Source organism: Leptosomus discolor, chromosome 1, assembly GCF_034619465.1.
Source record: "Leptosomus discolor isolate bLepDis1 chromosome 1, bLepDis1.hap2, whole genome shotgun sequence".
Classification (NCBI taxonomy): Eukaryota; Metazoa; Chordata; class Aves; order Leptosomiformes; family Leptosomidae; genus Leptosomus; species Leptosomus discolor.
The window spans coordinates 168,160,004-168,177,792 of record NC_141391.1 but is presented as its reverse complement, the minus strand read 5'-3'; the positions used below and the strand labels follow the sequence as shown (position 1 = coordinate 168,177,792).

The 17,789-nt window shown below is 40.5% G+C and overlaps 1 protein-coding gene across 1 annotated transcript; it reads right to left on the bottom strand.

The window, feature by feature from the left end:
• Positions 1-1,021: 1,021 nt before the first annotated feature.
• On the bottom strand, positions 1,022-16,080 carry USP44 (ubiquitin specific peptidase 44). The gene is made up of 5 exons (XM_086470901.1): positions 14,632-16,080; positions 3,191-3,389; positions 2,608-2,716; positions 1,596-1,801; positions 1,022-1,221 (listed from the first exon to the last, which is right to left on the bottom strand). The coding sequence occupies exons 1-5, from the start codon at positions 16,063-16,065 to the stop codon at positions 1,022-1,024; spliced, it is 2,148 nt and encodes a 715-aa protein (XP_086327027.1). The 5' UTR covers positions 16,066-16,080.
• Between the last annotated feature and the right edge of the window lie 1,709 nt (positions 16,081-17,789).

Genomic DNA, 17,789 nt, shown 5'->3' with positions numbered 1-17,789 from the left:
GGTACAGCAGATGTAGCTAATGAAACCAGTCAGACTGAAAACTTTCATACAAATTTTACAGCTTCTTTTCAGTGGTTTGCGTTAGAGAGTACTGAAATGGACAACGCTAGCTATGATTTAAAGTAAGCTTGTCCAGTGCAAGAAAGAGGGTGCTAACATTCTTGTAGCAATGGCAGCAGGGTGGGGGAGTGTGGTTTTGTTGTTTTTTTAAGAAAGCTTTTTGAGTTATTGGAATAAAAAGCCCCCGGTTGTCAAAATCAGTACTCTGAATTTGGCACTTGAGTTGTCAGGCTTGTTAAGGCTAAAACATGTAAGTCTTGGTAAAGACAAATTTTTGTGCTATTAAACGCTTCTCTTACACACTTACATGAAAATAAGTACATGCTCTATTTCCCCGATTTCAGATTTTAAGGAATTCTATCAATGTCTCTTTAGTGTAGTTCCCTTGAAGCTTGCAAAATAATCTCACTTTAGTCATGAAGAACATACAGAAAGTTTCCTACATAAAGTTCAGTTACTGTTTGACACGTAAAACATTCCTTGCTGGTGAATGTTAATACTCTAAGCCCTAGTAGCAATTCCTGCAGACAGTAAGAATCATGATCTCATTAGAACTATACTATAAAATGTACATAAGCATATATAGAAAATTAACCAGAGAAACATCGGTTGTCATTGGTTGAAAGTCATTTTTCTAAACCAATTCAAAAAGATTATCAAAATACAAAACCAGCTTAAAAAAACAGCCTGAGGTAAGAGTTAAATGCAAATAGCAATCTTTTTTCTTAAAAAAAATAGCTGTATTGAAACTCTAGGTACTTAGAAAGTTACTTACTGTCAATAAAAACTTTCACTAACAATTGTGAAGAGTACTTTAACTAATACAAAAGTATATAAACATTGTACACAAAGTAAAAAAAGTACAATGCTGTACTTTCATTTCATTTAAAAATATATAGTTTTGACATATGTCAAAACACAGTTTGAACTTTTACCATACACGCAGTTAACTGGCTTTGGATTAGCTGCTGCTGCTCCCCACGGAACAGTCAGCTAACTCTGTGTGCTGCTGGCTGTCAGCTGTGCCGGGACACGGTATTTTACCACGTCCACTTGCCTGAGTAAGTCGTTGGCTGTAAAACAAAATGTAGGCTTGAGCCTTGCATACTTCTTCCATAGTGCACATGTTGAGTTTCGAATCATTGCAGTGTACCCAAAACCCTGCAGTGAAGAAATACACCAAAACAAGTCCGTCAGGACACTGATGTGAGAGAATTGCATTACATTTAATAATTAATTAGCGTTCAGTACCATTTAACGAGTTGTGCTGTTTCAGTTAATCTAGCATATCTGCCTCTATGTTTTAAAAGCCCAGCCTAGCTTCCTCACATTTACAGGAGAGTTTATAGCCAGAACACGTTCCACAAACCAGCACACAAAGTGAACTGTTTTGGTCTACAGAACTGCAATCCCCATTCCAGGCAGTTCAGCTGCAGTGAGTCCTCTCTGCTTTTGAGAAAAGACATTAAGCTCACCCGTTTAGAAGGACCAACACCCCCTTCTCCCACACTCCTGATTTCACCGGTGGTTCCTACCTCCTTCTGAATTGTAGCAGTAGGCAGTGTAGTGCCCTGAGCCAAAGCCCTTCCCGTGATGCATCACCACAGCAGACAAGTCGTAGATAAAGCAGTCGGGCAGGAGGGACTTGAGGGATTCTCTGCAGCAGTAAGGCTCCATGTTCAGCATTTGATCAAAATTAACATGTACGCCAATCTTCTCACGATGATTGCGTCCTGACCACCTGGAACGTTAAGTCAAATGAAAACTAACTTCTTTTTTTCAAAGAAAGAACACAGCGTTGTGAATTATGTTTTAACGCAACAAATGCTATCTTCACTGTTGTCTCTGTGCACAAAACAAATGCTAATTTGCGCGCTTTCTTCCTAGGTTTCCTCTTTCACTTCTCTATTTCAAGGCCTTTTAAAATGTGTCTACGGTAGCCGCTGTTCTCATATTCTGAAATAGCCATCTTAAGATCTGTGTAATGGTCAGTGGGAAGTAATTCACACATATTGTATCTCAATGGTATTTCTCATTTATTCGATCTCATTTTCAGTTTCCTTTGTACTCAGGACAGGTCACGGACTAACACGTGGGCTGAGGGCTCAGAGATGCAGTCCCCACTTCCTCACTCTCAGGCTAGTGCACTGGTGTATTTGGCTATGGGGAGGTAGGTGAGGCTTCCACTGAATACAATCTCGGTTTGTACGTTAGTGAATACGAGCATTGACTCTACCTGAATATAACACAAGATTAATTTTTACCAGCAGAGTTCACAACAAGGCGAGTAGGTTTTGACTGAAAAGAAGGATGAAATCATTCTGGTATTAAAGCAGCAAGTAGTTGGAATCCAAAAGGTCAATTCTCTGCTTACAGCATAGCTTACGGATGTTTAAATTAAACAAGAAAAAGAAGTTTGTAATAACTATTTCTCATCATACTAGTAAACGGAAATGAAACTGATGCTGAAAAACACGGATCCCAAACAACGGAAGAGCAGGACTGAACTGGTCAGTTTGCAGCACCGTTTGTTGTGGTACTACTTACCTAAACCGTTTCAGGTGTAATCTGAGAACCTGAGGTAGTCGACACACCATAAGCTGCTTCTGAGCTTCTGTGAGTATAACTGGTTTAGACGAAAACTTCCTTCGTTTTGCTGAGGCCAAACACACAGTTACACAATACAAATCTCAGTAACAGCCTTGTATTTCAGTCTAAGATTTATCCACCAGATTTGTGTGGTGGACCTAAGTAGCTACTGTATGTGCTTCCTTAAAAAGGACATGCTCGGGAGCCACTTTGCAAGGATTACTTTATGATGTAAGTAGAAAATACTTGCGGTCACTTAGGTTAGTCACCTTAATTAAAGAAGCTGGGAGTATCAGAATCCCCATTAGTGTGTGATCAGACTTTATCTTAGAGAAGCATCACACTTTAACACATCCTTTGAACAATTCCATCTTCTAGGTAATGAGTAATAGCTGTCAAGTGATCACACCAGGACATAAGAAGGACTTCGTTTGCAAGATCCTTTAAGACTTTTAGCATTTTCCTTTTATACTTTCACTGTCAGTTTACTTTATATTTTACACAGAGAACGTATGCATGAGTACATACTGCCTTTACTCACTGTTGCACTGATCACATGCATATATCTTTCCTTCCAAAGCTTCAGTTTCTGTAAACTTGGCCAGCATTTCTGTCAGCAGACATGGATACTGAGACGCCATCTCCTTGCCATTGCAGTGATACCGCTCAGGAAACTCCAGGGACAGGTCCCAGAAAGGTTCTACAGTATTTGATTTATTGTCACAGGCAAGACATGTAACCTGTAAAACAATATTTCACCAGTTTACACTCAAGAACTTCACTTTGCTAAAGGTGTACCACAACATAGCTCTAAAAAAAAAAAAAAAAAACCAACAATTTTTTCCTAGAGATAACTGATGCAACCAAAGACAAGACAGAGTCACTTAAAAGGAATGATACACCTAATGTCTTTTCTCTGAAGCAGCATGTCCAATATTGTTATCACAAATAGGTAAGTGTTCTTATGTTTTACTGAGAAAGAAAAGCAGTGTCAAAATGGTCTGTCTGGGACTGTCCAAGAGAAAGCAGCTGATGGAGTCTCGGAAGTCTTTTCTCCAAAAAGAAATACTCCAAAAGGAAAATTTACATGAAAGAGAGAAACTACAGTTTAGGTTAATTTAACAAACAAACAAACAAAAAACCCCAACCCCAACCGTTGGGGATTTTAAAGTCATATCCTTCTTACTTTGTAAGTCTTCCAGGGAAGCCTGGATTAGGAAGCACACTTCTTCAAAGAAAAATTAACAGGTAAAAATAATTTATTTCTTCTTTCAGTAAGTGGATCCATCGTCACACTAGGGAAAGGACAAGCAGTAAGACAACATAAATAAAATGTCAAGTGAAGTGAGTCAACCTGGAAAACGCAGATAATACGGCAGGGGACAATTAATTTATGATAACATTCAATATGTAGGAAAGTAAGTTAAACGTGGTAGCTCTTCTATGCTGGAATGGCAACACGTTAGGCATTGGTTTGCACTGCAGTCTTCTAAAAGCCAGCTCAAGCTGCTTATAGAGTGTCACATCATTTGAGTCTTCCTGCAAAGGACCTCCAGCCTTCCACGACCCACGTGGATGAGTAACTTCTATTACCAGCTGAACCTACGCGGTAATGAAGCTCTGTTTGGACTGTGACAAGCATAGTGCATAGCGGCTATAAAGAAATACCAGCAAATACCAAGTCTGCGTGTGTGTGTGTGTATGTGTGTGACTGAAGATATGTTCACCTTGGTATGTTCAATGCAACACAATCCTGAAGAGTAATTACCTGAGTTTTCTACTGTTAATGTATTTATTGGCTTAAAAGTTGCAGTGGACCACTAACTAACTGAAGCAGCTCTAGCTCTACTGCTCTAGAAAAGATGCATTCTGAAAATGAGCTGAACTCTAATTGGGCTGAGATAGATGGCTATGACAGAACTTCCAGAAGCATCCACCACGTTCCCACCCCCCCTTTCCTTGTAATTAAACTTTCCCACCAAAAAGATTAAGGGGACTCAAAATTTCATATAGGACCTACTGTCAAGATACTGTTATTTATCAGCTCAGAATTAACAGCCCGGTGTGATAAGACACCACCATTCGTGTTTTACAGTAAATGGAGTATCAAATATCTCCTTCAGTCTGCACCACAAGGGTAAATAATTGCCATATTAAATCTCTGTAAGCATGATTCCTGTTTAGGAAAAGACCACAAGTTGTTTGGAACAACTAACACAAAGACGTAGTAATACAGGAATGAAAACCCACAAGGGATCCAAATATTGGTACTTCACAGGCACGCCTTTGTGTTGCTGTTCTACATAAATTCAGTGCAGTTCTCTTCAGTTAGGTTGGTAAAGCTACTCAAGTGTAAAAATACACTCAGGTTTGTTCAAGACTTCCTTTGTTTTCCTCTGAAGGTTTGCTGTTACGTAATTATTCACCCTGCTTTGTCTGTTATTTCATGATCATTTATAGAAGGACAGATCTGTCACCTTTACGGTGCCTTCCTCCTAGGTGATCTTGTGAGTTGTCATTTAATACCTGCATTAGCTACAACAGCTTATACACGAGCTATGCATTAGCTACCTAATGCACATGGGTATTTCTGTCCCAGGACACGCGTTTAGCAGTGAAGTTAGGAAAGCTGTTAGTTGCTTTAAGTTCTAAGAAGAAGAAAACGCCACTGCTTCGTTCTTAGAAAACAAAACTTCGAACTTACATGGCAGAAAAGAGGAGAATCTTCTGTTTTAATTTACACTGACAGGAGCTTCTCTTCTAAGTGCTAACATCTGGCAACGTTTCAAAGCCACAAACTATTAGTAATTCAGAGCTGGAATCTAGACTTGGAGAGAAAATGATACATTTGGCCACAGTTCAAGCTAACTCTAGCTTAAACACAGAATGACTAATAGATTTCTGCTGTACAAACGGGTGATTTTGTTGGGCCAAAAGTTTATTTAATTGACGAGTTACTTAAGAATTTGTTGCACACGAATGCACACTGAAGATTAATGGGCTCAGAATGAACTACATACATGAACTCAATACACGTAATTTTAACAAGTTCTGAGGTTTTAAATTCAGTGTATAATGTTAATAATCTAGGTTATTTTTAAGATCCTCTTTCCCAACTAGTTAATAAGTACTAACCCAAAGAAAAAGAAAGAAATAGCTGATCCAGCTTCCGATTCTTGCCTCTCAAAAAACCCCAAAAAAATCAACTGATGCACTACTGCTGCTTCTCATCATGCAACTGTGAGCAAAGCTGATTTGTGTCGACAAAATCCTGTAGTGCTCTACAGCTGCACTTATTTACTCAAATGCAAGAGACTCCACCCCACCTTGAGGCTGCAGCTGAGTTACATCCTTAAGAGTTACCTGGGATTTGCATACTTGCCAGCAGCCCAGCGACCTGACGCATTCAGGTAAGCACACAAACCGTACCAGCCGCGATGCGCTAGCGCTCCTGCACACACTCTCACTCCACGGTAAATGAGAGGTAGATCAGGGCTGGAACAAAGGTTGGAAGTATTTTTCTTAGCCAGGCCCAAGCTTACAAAATGGATTACTCAACAAGTAGGAGGATCCCTGCCCTTCTATGGAATCCCTCTGCACTGACCTGTCCATCAGCACTGGCGTTACAGCACTCCCACCGCTTTGCTTTCTGTCCTAAATGGACGCTCCACTGCCAATCACACTGTGCAAGCCAGATTTCATTTTTTCATGAAAAGCACTGAAATTGTTCAACAAGCTTTTGAGCAGTTTATACAAGATGTGAGGTTTTTATAAGAACACAAAACAAAAAAACCCCAATCTAACTTTTTACGGTGTGAGTGTGCACAACAGCAACAGAGAACGGAGTCTGCTCTAGCAGTCTGGTTAGGGATGTGTGTCTTTTTATTACTGTATTTTACAAATTCAGAGTTTGATTTCACCTCCCCATTGTATTCCATAATGACTGTTTTAGGAAGCCTTAATGCTGTCATTTATAACAAAGCTTCATGAGAAGTTTTCATTAGAACAAAGAAAGTAAATAACTGTTTTTAGCCAGTCTGAAATCTCTACCTTCTGTTCTGCCCTGGCCACCCTCTCATGCCTTGAAACACGGTTACGATACGCAGTTGTTTGGTTAAAGCTCAGTATTCAATCATGGGCCAAAGGCCAGACTGAAAAGAGCTGGATCAAATTGCTTGATTCAAGCTAAGCATGGAGGCTACTCTGACAAGCATCATTGTGCCCACAATCATTTGATGGACAGCCACTGCCCCGGATGGCACTCAGCCTAAATGCAGCCAAAGAAAATAGTTAACATATCGCTGCAGAAGAAGCCAACTCCATCATCAACTGTTTAGCCTATGTATGTTCCCTGCACTTGTATGGAAGAAAGACAACTGTTTCCATCTCTGCTCCAACTCTCTTTTGGTTTTTAAGAACAATAAGATGGCCAGTCTCATTTTTGTGCTTTCACTACAACTTAAGTTTTCACTACATGAAACATATATAGAAAGAGTAGTAATTGAATTTTTCCACAGCAAAGGAACCAAAGTAGAAGGGGATTTATAGGATGCTGCTATAATATGGAATTCCACATGACAGTCCATACTGTAAAACTTGGTAGTGATGAGCATACACCATCGTCAAAATTACCTGTATCTATTTAACAGACTAACATAAGCATAATCGCAGTAAACAGGGGTCTGTGATTAATGGCTTCCTATAGATTAACTTAAAATGTCACCTTCATCTAGTTGGAAAGCAACTTGACAACCACTTTGTGATTCAGGTGACATAGAAAAGCACAGAGACTAGTATCAGAATATATAAATCAGCATACAGGTCATGGACTGGTTTAAGTACAAATCCTCCTACTTGAAGTTCTCATAGTATTTAATAGTTTATTCAGGGTGAGATTTAAATACCCGGCACTGCATGACAGTCACCCTCAGCATTCTCTCCCAAACTTTAGCTCACAGCATACGACCCAAAACTGAAGGGCTTCAAACAACCCAAAGACTGCACATTTCCACTTCTCTCAGACAATCTGTTCTGAAATACACTGGTTGAGCCAGTAAAGGGAGCAAGACTTAAAAGGAGAGGCACTGCCTTTAAAACTTTAAACATAGTTTACATACTACATTGGCTAGAACCTACTTTACCACTCTCTAGGTCTGGCTTCCTCTGAGCACTGCACACTGTTCTTCTGCTCTGTGTGTGTGGGGAGGCACTTTGCTCAGATTCCATCTTAAACAGGATCTGTAACTACTCAAAAGGTTTGGGGTTGGATTTTTTTTAATTTTTTTTTTTAATATCAGAGATATCAAAAGCTAGTTCTTACTAGGCATTGCTATAATGAATGGTGAATTATTGGGGAAAAACCTCACACCCAAGCTAGGTTTGTCATAACGAGACATGGGGGAACTAAGCACAACTTTGCTGTAGAGGAAACTCGTTCCCACACCAGCACAGCCACTGATTTTCACTTTCACTACTGTTTGGTGTTGCTGTAACAGAAATCTAGGCAAACAGCTTTATGTAAGGCACCATATCCAAAAGCAGTGGAATCCACACAGAAGACTTTCAAAACCCACCCCAAAACAGTTTCCTAAATAACTTACCACTCCAAAAGGATGTTAAAATTGCATTGGCTATTTATTTCTTTGATCAGTTACATTAAATTTGAATTTAATCAACAGCACTCTAAAGAAATCATCAACATTTACTGCTTTGCAACACCCACCAGTTCAGTAAAACATTGCATTTATAATTCAACATTAATTTTCTTCCTTGACTTATGTACCAAAGCAGCTTTCACATAAATCAACACGAACCTTATTTTTTCTCCTCCCTTACTTCACCTTTTTTAGCCACAGAAAAATGTCCTTCCCCTTCTGCTTGCCTAGAATTAGAAGCTATCCCAGATTAAACTGAAAGAACAGAAGGAGCTGGCTGATGGCGTTGCAAGGCCAGCCATTCTCCATCTTTGGAAGGTCCTGGCAAGGTCCTGGCAATCAGGGGATGTTCCCAATGACAGGAAGAAAGCAAGTACCACTACTGTCTTCAAGGAGGATCTGGGGAACCACAAGCCAATCAGCATCACCTTGATCTGTGGGAAGGCTGATGGAGCAAACAATCCTGGTAACCATTTCCAAAGATACTAAGGATAAGACGATGATTTTGGAGCAGGCACCATGGATTTATGATGGGAAAATAAGGCTTGACCAACCTGATAGCCTTCTTCCTGCACTGAGATGGCTGGTACAGATAACCAGTTGATGAGTGGAAAACAGTGGATGCTGTTTATCTATTTCAGTGAGGCTTTCAGCACTGTATCCCATAACATCCCCACAGAAAAAAATGATAAAAGTGCAGGCTAGATGAAAGGACAGCGAGGTGGACTGAAAACTGAATGCCAGGCTCAGCCCATTATGGTCATTGACACTGAATGCATCTGGAGCCCAGACATTAGTGGTGTACCCCAGGGGTTGATACTGGGACCAAGTCTGTTAAACCCTCAGCAAGTTTGCAGATGACACAAACTTGGGCGGAGTGTCTGATACATCAGAGGGTCTTGCTGCCATCCAGAGGGAGCGGGACAGGCTGGGGAGACGGGCCAGCAGGAACCTCATGCGCTTCAGCAAAGGGCAGTGCCTGGGCAGGAACACCCCAGGCACCAGTCCAGCCTGGGGAAGCAGCGCCGTAGAGAAGGACCTGCGGGCCCTGGGGGACAAGCTGACCACGAGCCAGCAACGTGCCGGCAGGGCAAAGCGGGCCACCAGCCTGCGGGGCTGTGGGAGGCAGAGCACCCTCGAGGGCCGTGATGCCTCCCCTCCCCTCAGCCCTGCTGGGACGCAGCTGGGGGGCTGGGTCCAGCGCTGCCTTTCCCAGTACAAGACACAGACTTGGTAGAATGAGTCCACCAAAGGGCTACAAAGGGGATGAAAGAGCTTGGAGCATCTGGTGTGTGAGGAGAGGCTGAGAGCGCTGGGAGCGTTCAGCCCGGAAGAGGGAAGCTCAGGGGGATCTCAGCAATGTGTGTAAATACCTGGTGCGGGGAGGAAGGAAGATGGAGCCAGGCTCTTCCCAGTGCAGGATGAGAGGAAATGGGCACAAACTGAAACACAGGAGGTCCACTTGGAAGAAGAAACTGGTTTTAGTGTGAGGATGGTCTTGTGCTGGCACAGGCTGCCATGAGAGGCTGTGGTGCCTCCCTCCTTGGTGCTGCTTAAAACCTGACTGTGCACCACCCTGGGCAGCCTGTGCTAGGTGACCCTGTTTTGAGCAGAGTTGGACTAGTTGATTTCCAGAGGTCCTTTCCAACCTCAACAATTCTGTGTGTGCATGTATACAAGTACACGTGAACTTAATGGTCGGGAAGTTATCAGAAAAATGAAGAATGAAAGTTGAGTAACTGAGGGAAGACAATATTTGGTAACAAAAAATTTCTCAAATAATAATAATATAATTTTGGTAACAGAAAGATTCTAAGATAATAATTTGATCTTCAGTGACTATTTTGAGAACTTATTTTGTTACTATTAGACTCATATACACCTTTACATCTCTTCACAAAATTAACAATACTAAGGGATTCAATAACCTGAATTACTATTTCAGCATTATTTAAGAGTAGATAAACATATTTAGAATCATCCTGTCTGGCTAACAGAAAAGTAATTTTTTTTTCCTGGTAATTTTCATGACAAGAGGTTTATTTTGAACTTTAGGAAGTTTTTAGGGTTTTACCAACACAGTGGTACAAGTTTTACCAACCCAGTGGCCAAAAAGCACAAGATATATGAAACATCCAGTATCTGTTTTCCTTCCTAACTACCACTTCTTAGTTCCGGAAAGCTTCGTACTATACGGGTTGCACTGGGAGACAGTTGTATCAGGCAATTCATTTGAGATGTATACGTGCTATACTCCCAACCTCAAGAGTGCCTCCAAATCAGCCAAAAATACTATCTAAAATAATGGCCCTCTAACTTTCAAGCAATCAAAATCTGTGTACTCAATCTTATCCTAAGGGTAAAGCAATCTAGTTAAAAAGCTGAAGTTCAAGAGGTAGAAGCTGTGTCTACACATTTTGCCAGCATAAATATCTGCAGATTTCCTAGATCTGCTAGGCTAGCTCCCTAGATCAGCTAGATTGTCTAGATCAGCTTACTTCATGCTAGTTTCCCTGCCTTCCTCCCCCTCAGTATAAATCATCCTGACAAAAAATGTTAATGCTGGTGTAACTACACACACCAGAGTTCCTGCTAGTATGATTTCTGTGGACATGAGGGACACAATTTTCCCAAAGCGGTGCTGAAAATATATATTTACTTTGGAAGCTAAAATCTGCTATTTCAATTTCTGGATTTTTAAAAATATACCTGCCCATTTCCTTGCTTAATATGGACAAAGTTGGAAACAAAGATACTTTAAAAATTGTTTCATACTGTGCTATGTAGCTGGGACAATTTAAAAAACACAAGCCAAAAACCTCCAGACAGACAGTAGCTAACCTGCTTGAGCCCTTGAAGGGTACTCCAAAAATCTGTGGATCAGTATGTGTCAGTTTCCCACTAGCAGAGAACTTCATGCGTGTCTTCTATCAGCCCGACAACCTGTTTTCCCCAACAAAGCTGAACTTTTCTAACATCAATAAAGTTCAGGCAAATTTCAGAGTGGAACTGTGTAGTATTTTCTCTCTCCTTTCCCATTGAAGGATGGAGGACAGGAGACAGTGGGTACCTTCCACAAGAGTACAAGCACTGAGGGATTGAAAACAATTTGGATTTTAATAGACATACTGGCATCCACTCACGGTCCCAGCAAGGCTGAGAGGGACAAGCAACTGCTCCAGGAGATCTGCCCCTGGAAAGCACAGTTTTACAAGATACAGACTCCTTTGCCTAATAAATTATACAGAACAACTTTCTCCAGGCAATCATGGAAGGAAAACTAGCATGTGAAAAAGGAAAGAACAGAGGGGAAGGGTTTTGTAGCTATACATCCTGTCTTTACTTCCCTTAGACATACCGGGTATCGAAGTTCCACAGTTTGTACTGCAGAGGAAAAAGCTGTGATCCTAAAAACGATATTGGAATAAAGAAATAAAAAAAAATTAAAAGGCCAAGAGGCAATCTACTCATACTATTCCTCGAGTTACTCACTACTTAGTCTAGTATCCCATAAAACAGTAAAAGATTTCAAGTAGTAGATGAAGAAGACTTCAAATCAGCTGAGAACATGGCAAAACAAAAACGAACCCATATAAAATGTGCAGTTGTTTTGACATCACCTAAAGCTTTTTTCTAGTTATCGAAAAGTAATCTGCAGAAGATTCTCACACATCCAATTTTCTCCTTTCTTAATCTTATATCCCAAATGCAGTTCATGCTGAACCAGGCAGCCATTTCAATAGCACCAGACTGATGGCAAACTCAGGATCATGACTTCACTTCAAGTTAAAATAGAACAGCTTGAAGAAGAGGGAAAATGTTTTACTGCACATGTGAAAGTAATGTGAAACCTAAGCAAACACACAGCTTATCTGCATTGTAAATGATCCTCAAGCACACTGTTCATAGTATTGCTGAGGTTTGAAGGTCAAGAAGATTGACTTCACTGCACTTGAGTACCTCACAGAATCAAATATCTTTAACTATTATTTTCAGGACAAAGGCATAGTAAATATAATAATTTTTAGTGACCCTAAAACAGAAGGCAACTGCTGCACAGAAACAAGCCTCTCAGTTCCCCTTATTTGCTGAATTAAGATGTAGCTTATTAAACACTCTAGACTAAAATCTCACTCTATTTTTAATAAATGCAGCAGGCTATAGCTCCAACTATCTTCTAGAGAGAAACTGTAATACTCTTACAGCTTGTGGGTAAAGTTAAGCACACAAGGACAAAAGCATATACTCCTTGCTTTCAGTAGCTAACATTGTCAAAGGTGTGGTGATAGAGCAAGAAGTCTTTCACATTTTTCTTCAGCCCTGCATAGATGTTTTTGTGCCTTTTTTGCTAACTTCATTATAGCAGTTCAACACCTAGCGAAATCACGATGCAGGCATCTTATTGAGGAGAGGAAAGTAACTGCCTAATAGAGGTTTTAAAGCTCATCCTTCCACGTGCAAACACCAGAGTCTGAATCATTACGATGACCTGAATAAATTTTACCGAGGAGGAAACGTAAATCTTCAGGGGTTACCTTTTGCTTTTGATGCTTACACAAAGACAAAGGGAACATTAGGAGGTAAAGAGCTGGACACTGTCTGTGGGAACTGCCTAATGAGCCGGGGAAAAATGACTACAGATAACAGCCTCAATACTCTTTCCCTTGTTCCTCTCACTTGAAGCATTCTGAAGTTTGTCAGGGCTGTATTTTGCAAACAGACACTGACCAGCTGCAGTAAAAGAGCTGTGTGTGGTAGTCACAGAAGGAAGTCACAGGACAGCTCAAAACTGTTTAATTCCCTTTCAGTCTTACTCGATGACACTTGAGTGAATTCGCACTATTCCCCTCCCTAGTTTCAGGGAAGTGGGAGAGTTTCTAGTCACAAGCCTCTGCACATAAGAAAGTTAAAAACATGTAAAAGAAGTGGTACTGCTGAAATAATGCTTAGTGGCTTCAGAGCCTTGAAAATTCTTTCCAAAAAGTGAGACCTGTTAGAAGGCTTGGAATGCAGCCAGGCCTTGTCAGAATATTTAAGCAATTCCTTTGTTTTACTAACGAAGTTACTATTTTGGAGAGGAATGTGATTTTCAAATAGAAATGACATAATATACGAGACATATTAGCACAACCCTGATACAAGATATGTTAACTGCCCTGAGGAAAGGAAGCATGCCAACAGAAATGTTCTTACACCAGGCCAAATGGAAGGTAGAGGATGATCTGGTTTTACCAGTAGATATAAGAGTTTCTAGAAGTTACACAAACCCCAAGATGACCTAAAAGCTAACATATGCTGCAAAGAATCCTAATTTTAAATGTCCTGCTATCTTACAAAGTTTAAAGATATCATAGCAGTAAACAACCCTATCTTAGCCAAAACCCACTTTGATTTCTAGCTTGACGTACTAAAACGTTAAACCATCAATCAAATAGTCAGAATAATCAGAACATCCACATTTTTGTTAATTTGTGTTAAACCTCTACTCCTTTACACAACATATCCATTAAACGCTTCTGCACTCCCTCAGTAACATGTGCACGCATACTAAAGACCAAGTCCAGAGGGCCAAGACTTTCTCGACTTTCGTTCCTGCTGCAATACGGTTGGTTTTTAGACTAATTCAACAGAACTCTGCATTTGTTCATTCAGTCAGTTCTCAGACGTTTGTACACGCACACAGTTGGGATACACATAATAGTAAGAGGACACACAGACGTACTTAACAGGGAGCGGAGAAGAAGAAAGGAGTCAGGCAGAAAAAAGGAAAACAACTGTTGCCTCCACCCCACAAATTTGGTTCCTGTGTTGACATAGCCTTCTATGTCTTTGTTTTGCAACAGAAAAGTAGTATTCCAGTACATAACATCATGACAGGCAATTACTCTACAGTAACGAATCTCAAATTCAAGCTATTTACTGAAATACTTTCCTGCTTGGCATCCATTACCTAATCAGTTTCCACTTAGACAAGATTAACACCTTTTATCTAGTATCACTGTAACTACATGCTTAAAAGTGTAAATTCTTAGTTCCTGCAAATTAGTTGAAGCTTAGTAGCAAAGTCAGATATTTCTCAGTAGTTGCAAAGGTGTGCTCTAAACCCACAAATTTATCGCTTTTATGTTTATCAGGTGACTCTTCTGTTCAAAGTTTTAGGAGTATCCAAATGACCCTTCTTCTGAAATTGTGTGTAATATATTCTCCCCATCCCTCCACAGTAGCTATATATACACCTTTGAAGTATGCCCATCACTGACCAGTATAAATCCATAACTACAAATCATTACACGCCTCAAATTAAAAAAAAAAAAAACATAAAACATACCTGACTTAATAGCTGTCCATGAAAAATGTTGTTAACCACATTCAAAACTTGTTTTATAAGTTTTCTTTGAGAAGCAGGGATGAGCGCTGGGTATCTGGTCCCTGTAGTCTCCAGTTCCTGCTGCACTTTATCCAAAAGTTCACAGAGAAATTCCTGAGCATCTTGCTGGGCGTATCCTCTGAAGGCTGGAATTAGTCTCCACACAGAATGAAGCATGGCAAAAGGAGACACCAGCGCCCATTTGCCAGACCACATAACTTGGAATAGAGTATGCAGCTCATGACAGAGAGAAATATGCTTTGAACTGGGCTCCCTGGGCTGAATAAGTTCCATATTTCTACTTTTTGATGCTCCTCCACTTAATCCGGAGGATAAACTAGGCCGCCTCACAGAAGATGATCCCTTTACTTTCTCTTGGTTCTCATTCACATGCAATGCAGAGGCAGCTATTGATGGGTGTTTAGATGAAGATCTGGTTTTACCATTGGTTGCTGTTGCTAGCAGTTCCTGAGTTTGGTTGAGATCAAGCTTTAAAAAGCATTCTCGAAAAATAAGCAAGTGACTTAATACCTGCAGGATAGAATTCATATAGCATGTATTTCCCAGGTTTCTCAGTCCTGTTACCCCAGGAGTCACCGTGGGCCTTCGTTTAATTGGAGAGTCACTTATTTTTTTCAATCTTACTTCATCTGAGGTATAAGTTTTTTTCAATTCTGCCACAGACTCCATGTTCTGTGATGTTTTTTGTAGGCAGGGTGCTGTTTCTGAGGACATTCTAATCTGATTTTGTAAACGACTACTCTTTCTTGGAGGCATCTTTTCCATCTCTGCTTTCAACTCACGCTTTCGTTCCTGTCTTCTTTTCCTAGCTTTGTCCCTTCTTTCCTCTGCTTCTTCCTGACGCCTTTCTTCTTCCAAAATCTTTTTCCCAGTAGGCGTCAACTCAAGCCATGATCTGAATATTTTGCCCAGGAGCGCACGCCGTCGGTGCCAGAGAGCTGTGAACATGCGATCTTCATTCCGAAGCAAGGCTTGGGCACCACCATGTGAAAGGTAAGAATCATCACTTGCACCCATAGAACGCAAAGTCCTTCCGCTTCGAGTAGTGCATTCATAGTTTTGACTCTTGATTGCACTTAATGTACTTCTCAAAAGTTTTAAATCACCAGTTGCGTTATCATTAAGAACATAATCATCGCAGAGATAACAGAAAACGTACAGCTCGTTGACTTCTAATGCCACCGGGTGACTCCTCTCCTGAAAGTGCTTTAGTGCATGTTCTTCAATGTATCTCCCACACGCCACATGCGAGCAGCTGAGGCATGCCCACACAGATTCGGTAGTATTGCAGTCCACGCAATGCCATTTCTGAGGATTGAGAATGGAGTGATCTTGGGCCAGTCGCAGACGTCCTATGTGCTTACACTTGTCCATTGTTAAAACAGAAATTGCAGAGATACGCTGGCAAAACACATCATCCAAACTACTTTCTGTCCCTGATACTTCAATCTGCAACTAAAAAAAAAAAAAAAAAAAAGTTATGTTACAGTTCATAAATACCCAACTGTATCACTTTTCCAGGTGTCAGTATACCAAATGCATACTTGAGGTTAAGATCCTGATTGCCATCCAGCTAAGTCCCATCAAACACATAAAGGCAGTCAGTTATGTGGAGCCACAATCAACATCATCAACAGCAGTTCAACATTCAGACTAAACGGTCTGAATACCACTGTTGATATTCCCAGTACAGCTTCAGCAAGTAACATACTAGCTACACTTCAGATTAGGCCTGTTTTTTTTTTTTTCAAAGGAGCATGATTTGTTTAAAAGACACTGTTACAGAGTTTGGATACAAACACAACTTAAAATGGGACAGCTTGCCCAGAGAAGCTGTGGCTGCCCCCTCCCTGGCAGTGTTCAAGGCCAGTTTGGGCAGGACTTTGAGCACTCTGGTCGAGTGGAAGGTGTCCCTGCTCATGGCAGGGGGGTTGGAACTAGATGATCATTGAAGATCCCTTCCGACCCAAACCTTTCTGTGATTCTAAAGTATTCTATCCCTAAGCATACAGGTGCAGAAGGGCAAAGTTCACTTAAATTTATTATGTGTACACAGTGCCAACAGTCCAGACAAATGAGGCTTTATACAACTCAAACCCTTAATTAAACCACACCTTTAATTAAATCACTGCACCTTTGTGCTCAGGCAAGTCCACTATATCAGTGCTTTCTACAATAACGTATCTTCAGCAAGTACATTTTAACATGTCATCCTAACACCTCTGAAAGAAAAAGTGACTTTTCTTCCTAAGACAGAAATACCATTAGATATCTACCTCAGTTGCTGCAAACTTTATAAAAACCTGCATTTTGAACAGATCTTTCTAACCTATGTCTTCAAAAAAATAATTTAAAAATTTGGCTAGCACCGGCTTACCTCCTTTAATAAGTTTATGTGGAACATTTATTTGTTCAAAGCTGCTGTATTTGCTTTCTGCTTTAAGGTGCGTTTACCTAAAACAAATAGGCAGGCTCTGACTAACAAAAATTAAAGAGACATTGATTCGTCCTTTCTCTATGTTTTCAGCATCTTTCTTTCAACTATCTCTAGTTGAGAGATCATCTAGAGACAAATGATACATCAGGAAGTGATTATATTTGATCTGCGGTGTTCATGCCCACAACGGCACACAGCACCAGAATCACTATGTGCACTACTTGCCAGATGAAATGGTTAATTCAACTGAGGAGCACCAAGGGTTTGTCAAATATCCAGGCTGTGCCAATCAAGACAAGTTATGCCATTACAAACGCATGCAAAATGTGGACCGGGCCTAGCCTGTACAAAATCAAGGCCCAGGATTCCATGTTTTACAGATAAGTAAACCATCCTACAAAAATACTGAGTGATTTAGACAACTGATAGAAGCAAAACCATTATATTCCAGCTATTATCCTTGAATACGCTAATATTTCCCCATTTTTACAGTTCTGAAATACACAAGAACACGTTACTCAGTTTAGGACAGATGTCTCTGTTAGAATAAGCATTACCTATGAGGGAACCTAACATACAAGGACATGACACCACTAAGAAAGGGAAATGGGTAAAAAGTTGCAGCTGGATAACAAAGAAATTTTAGTTTTCCTCTGGTACT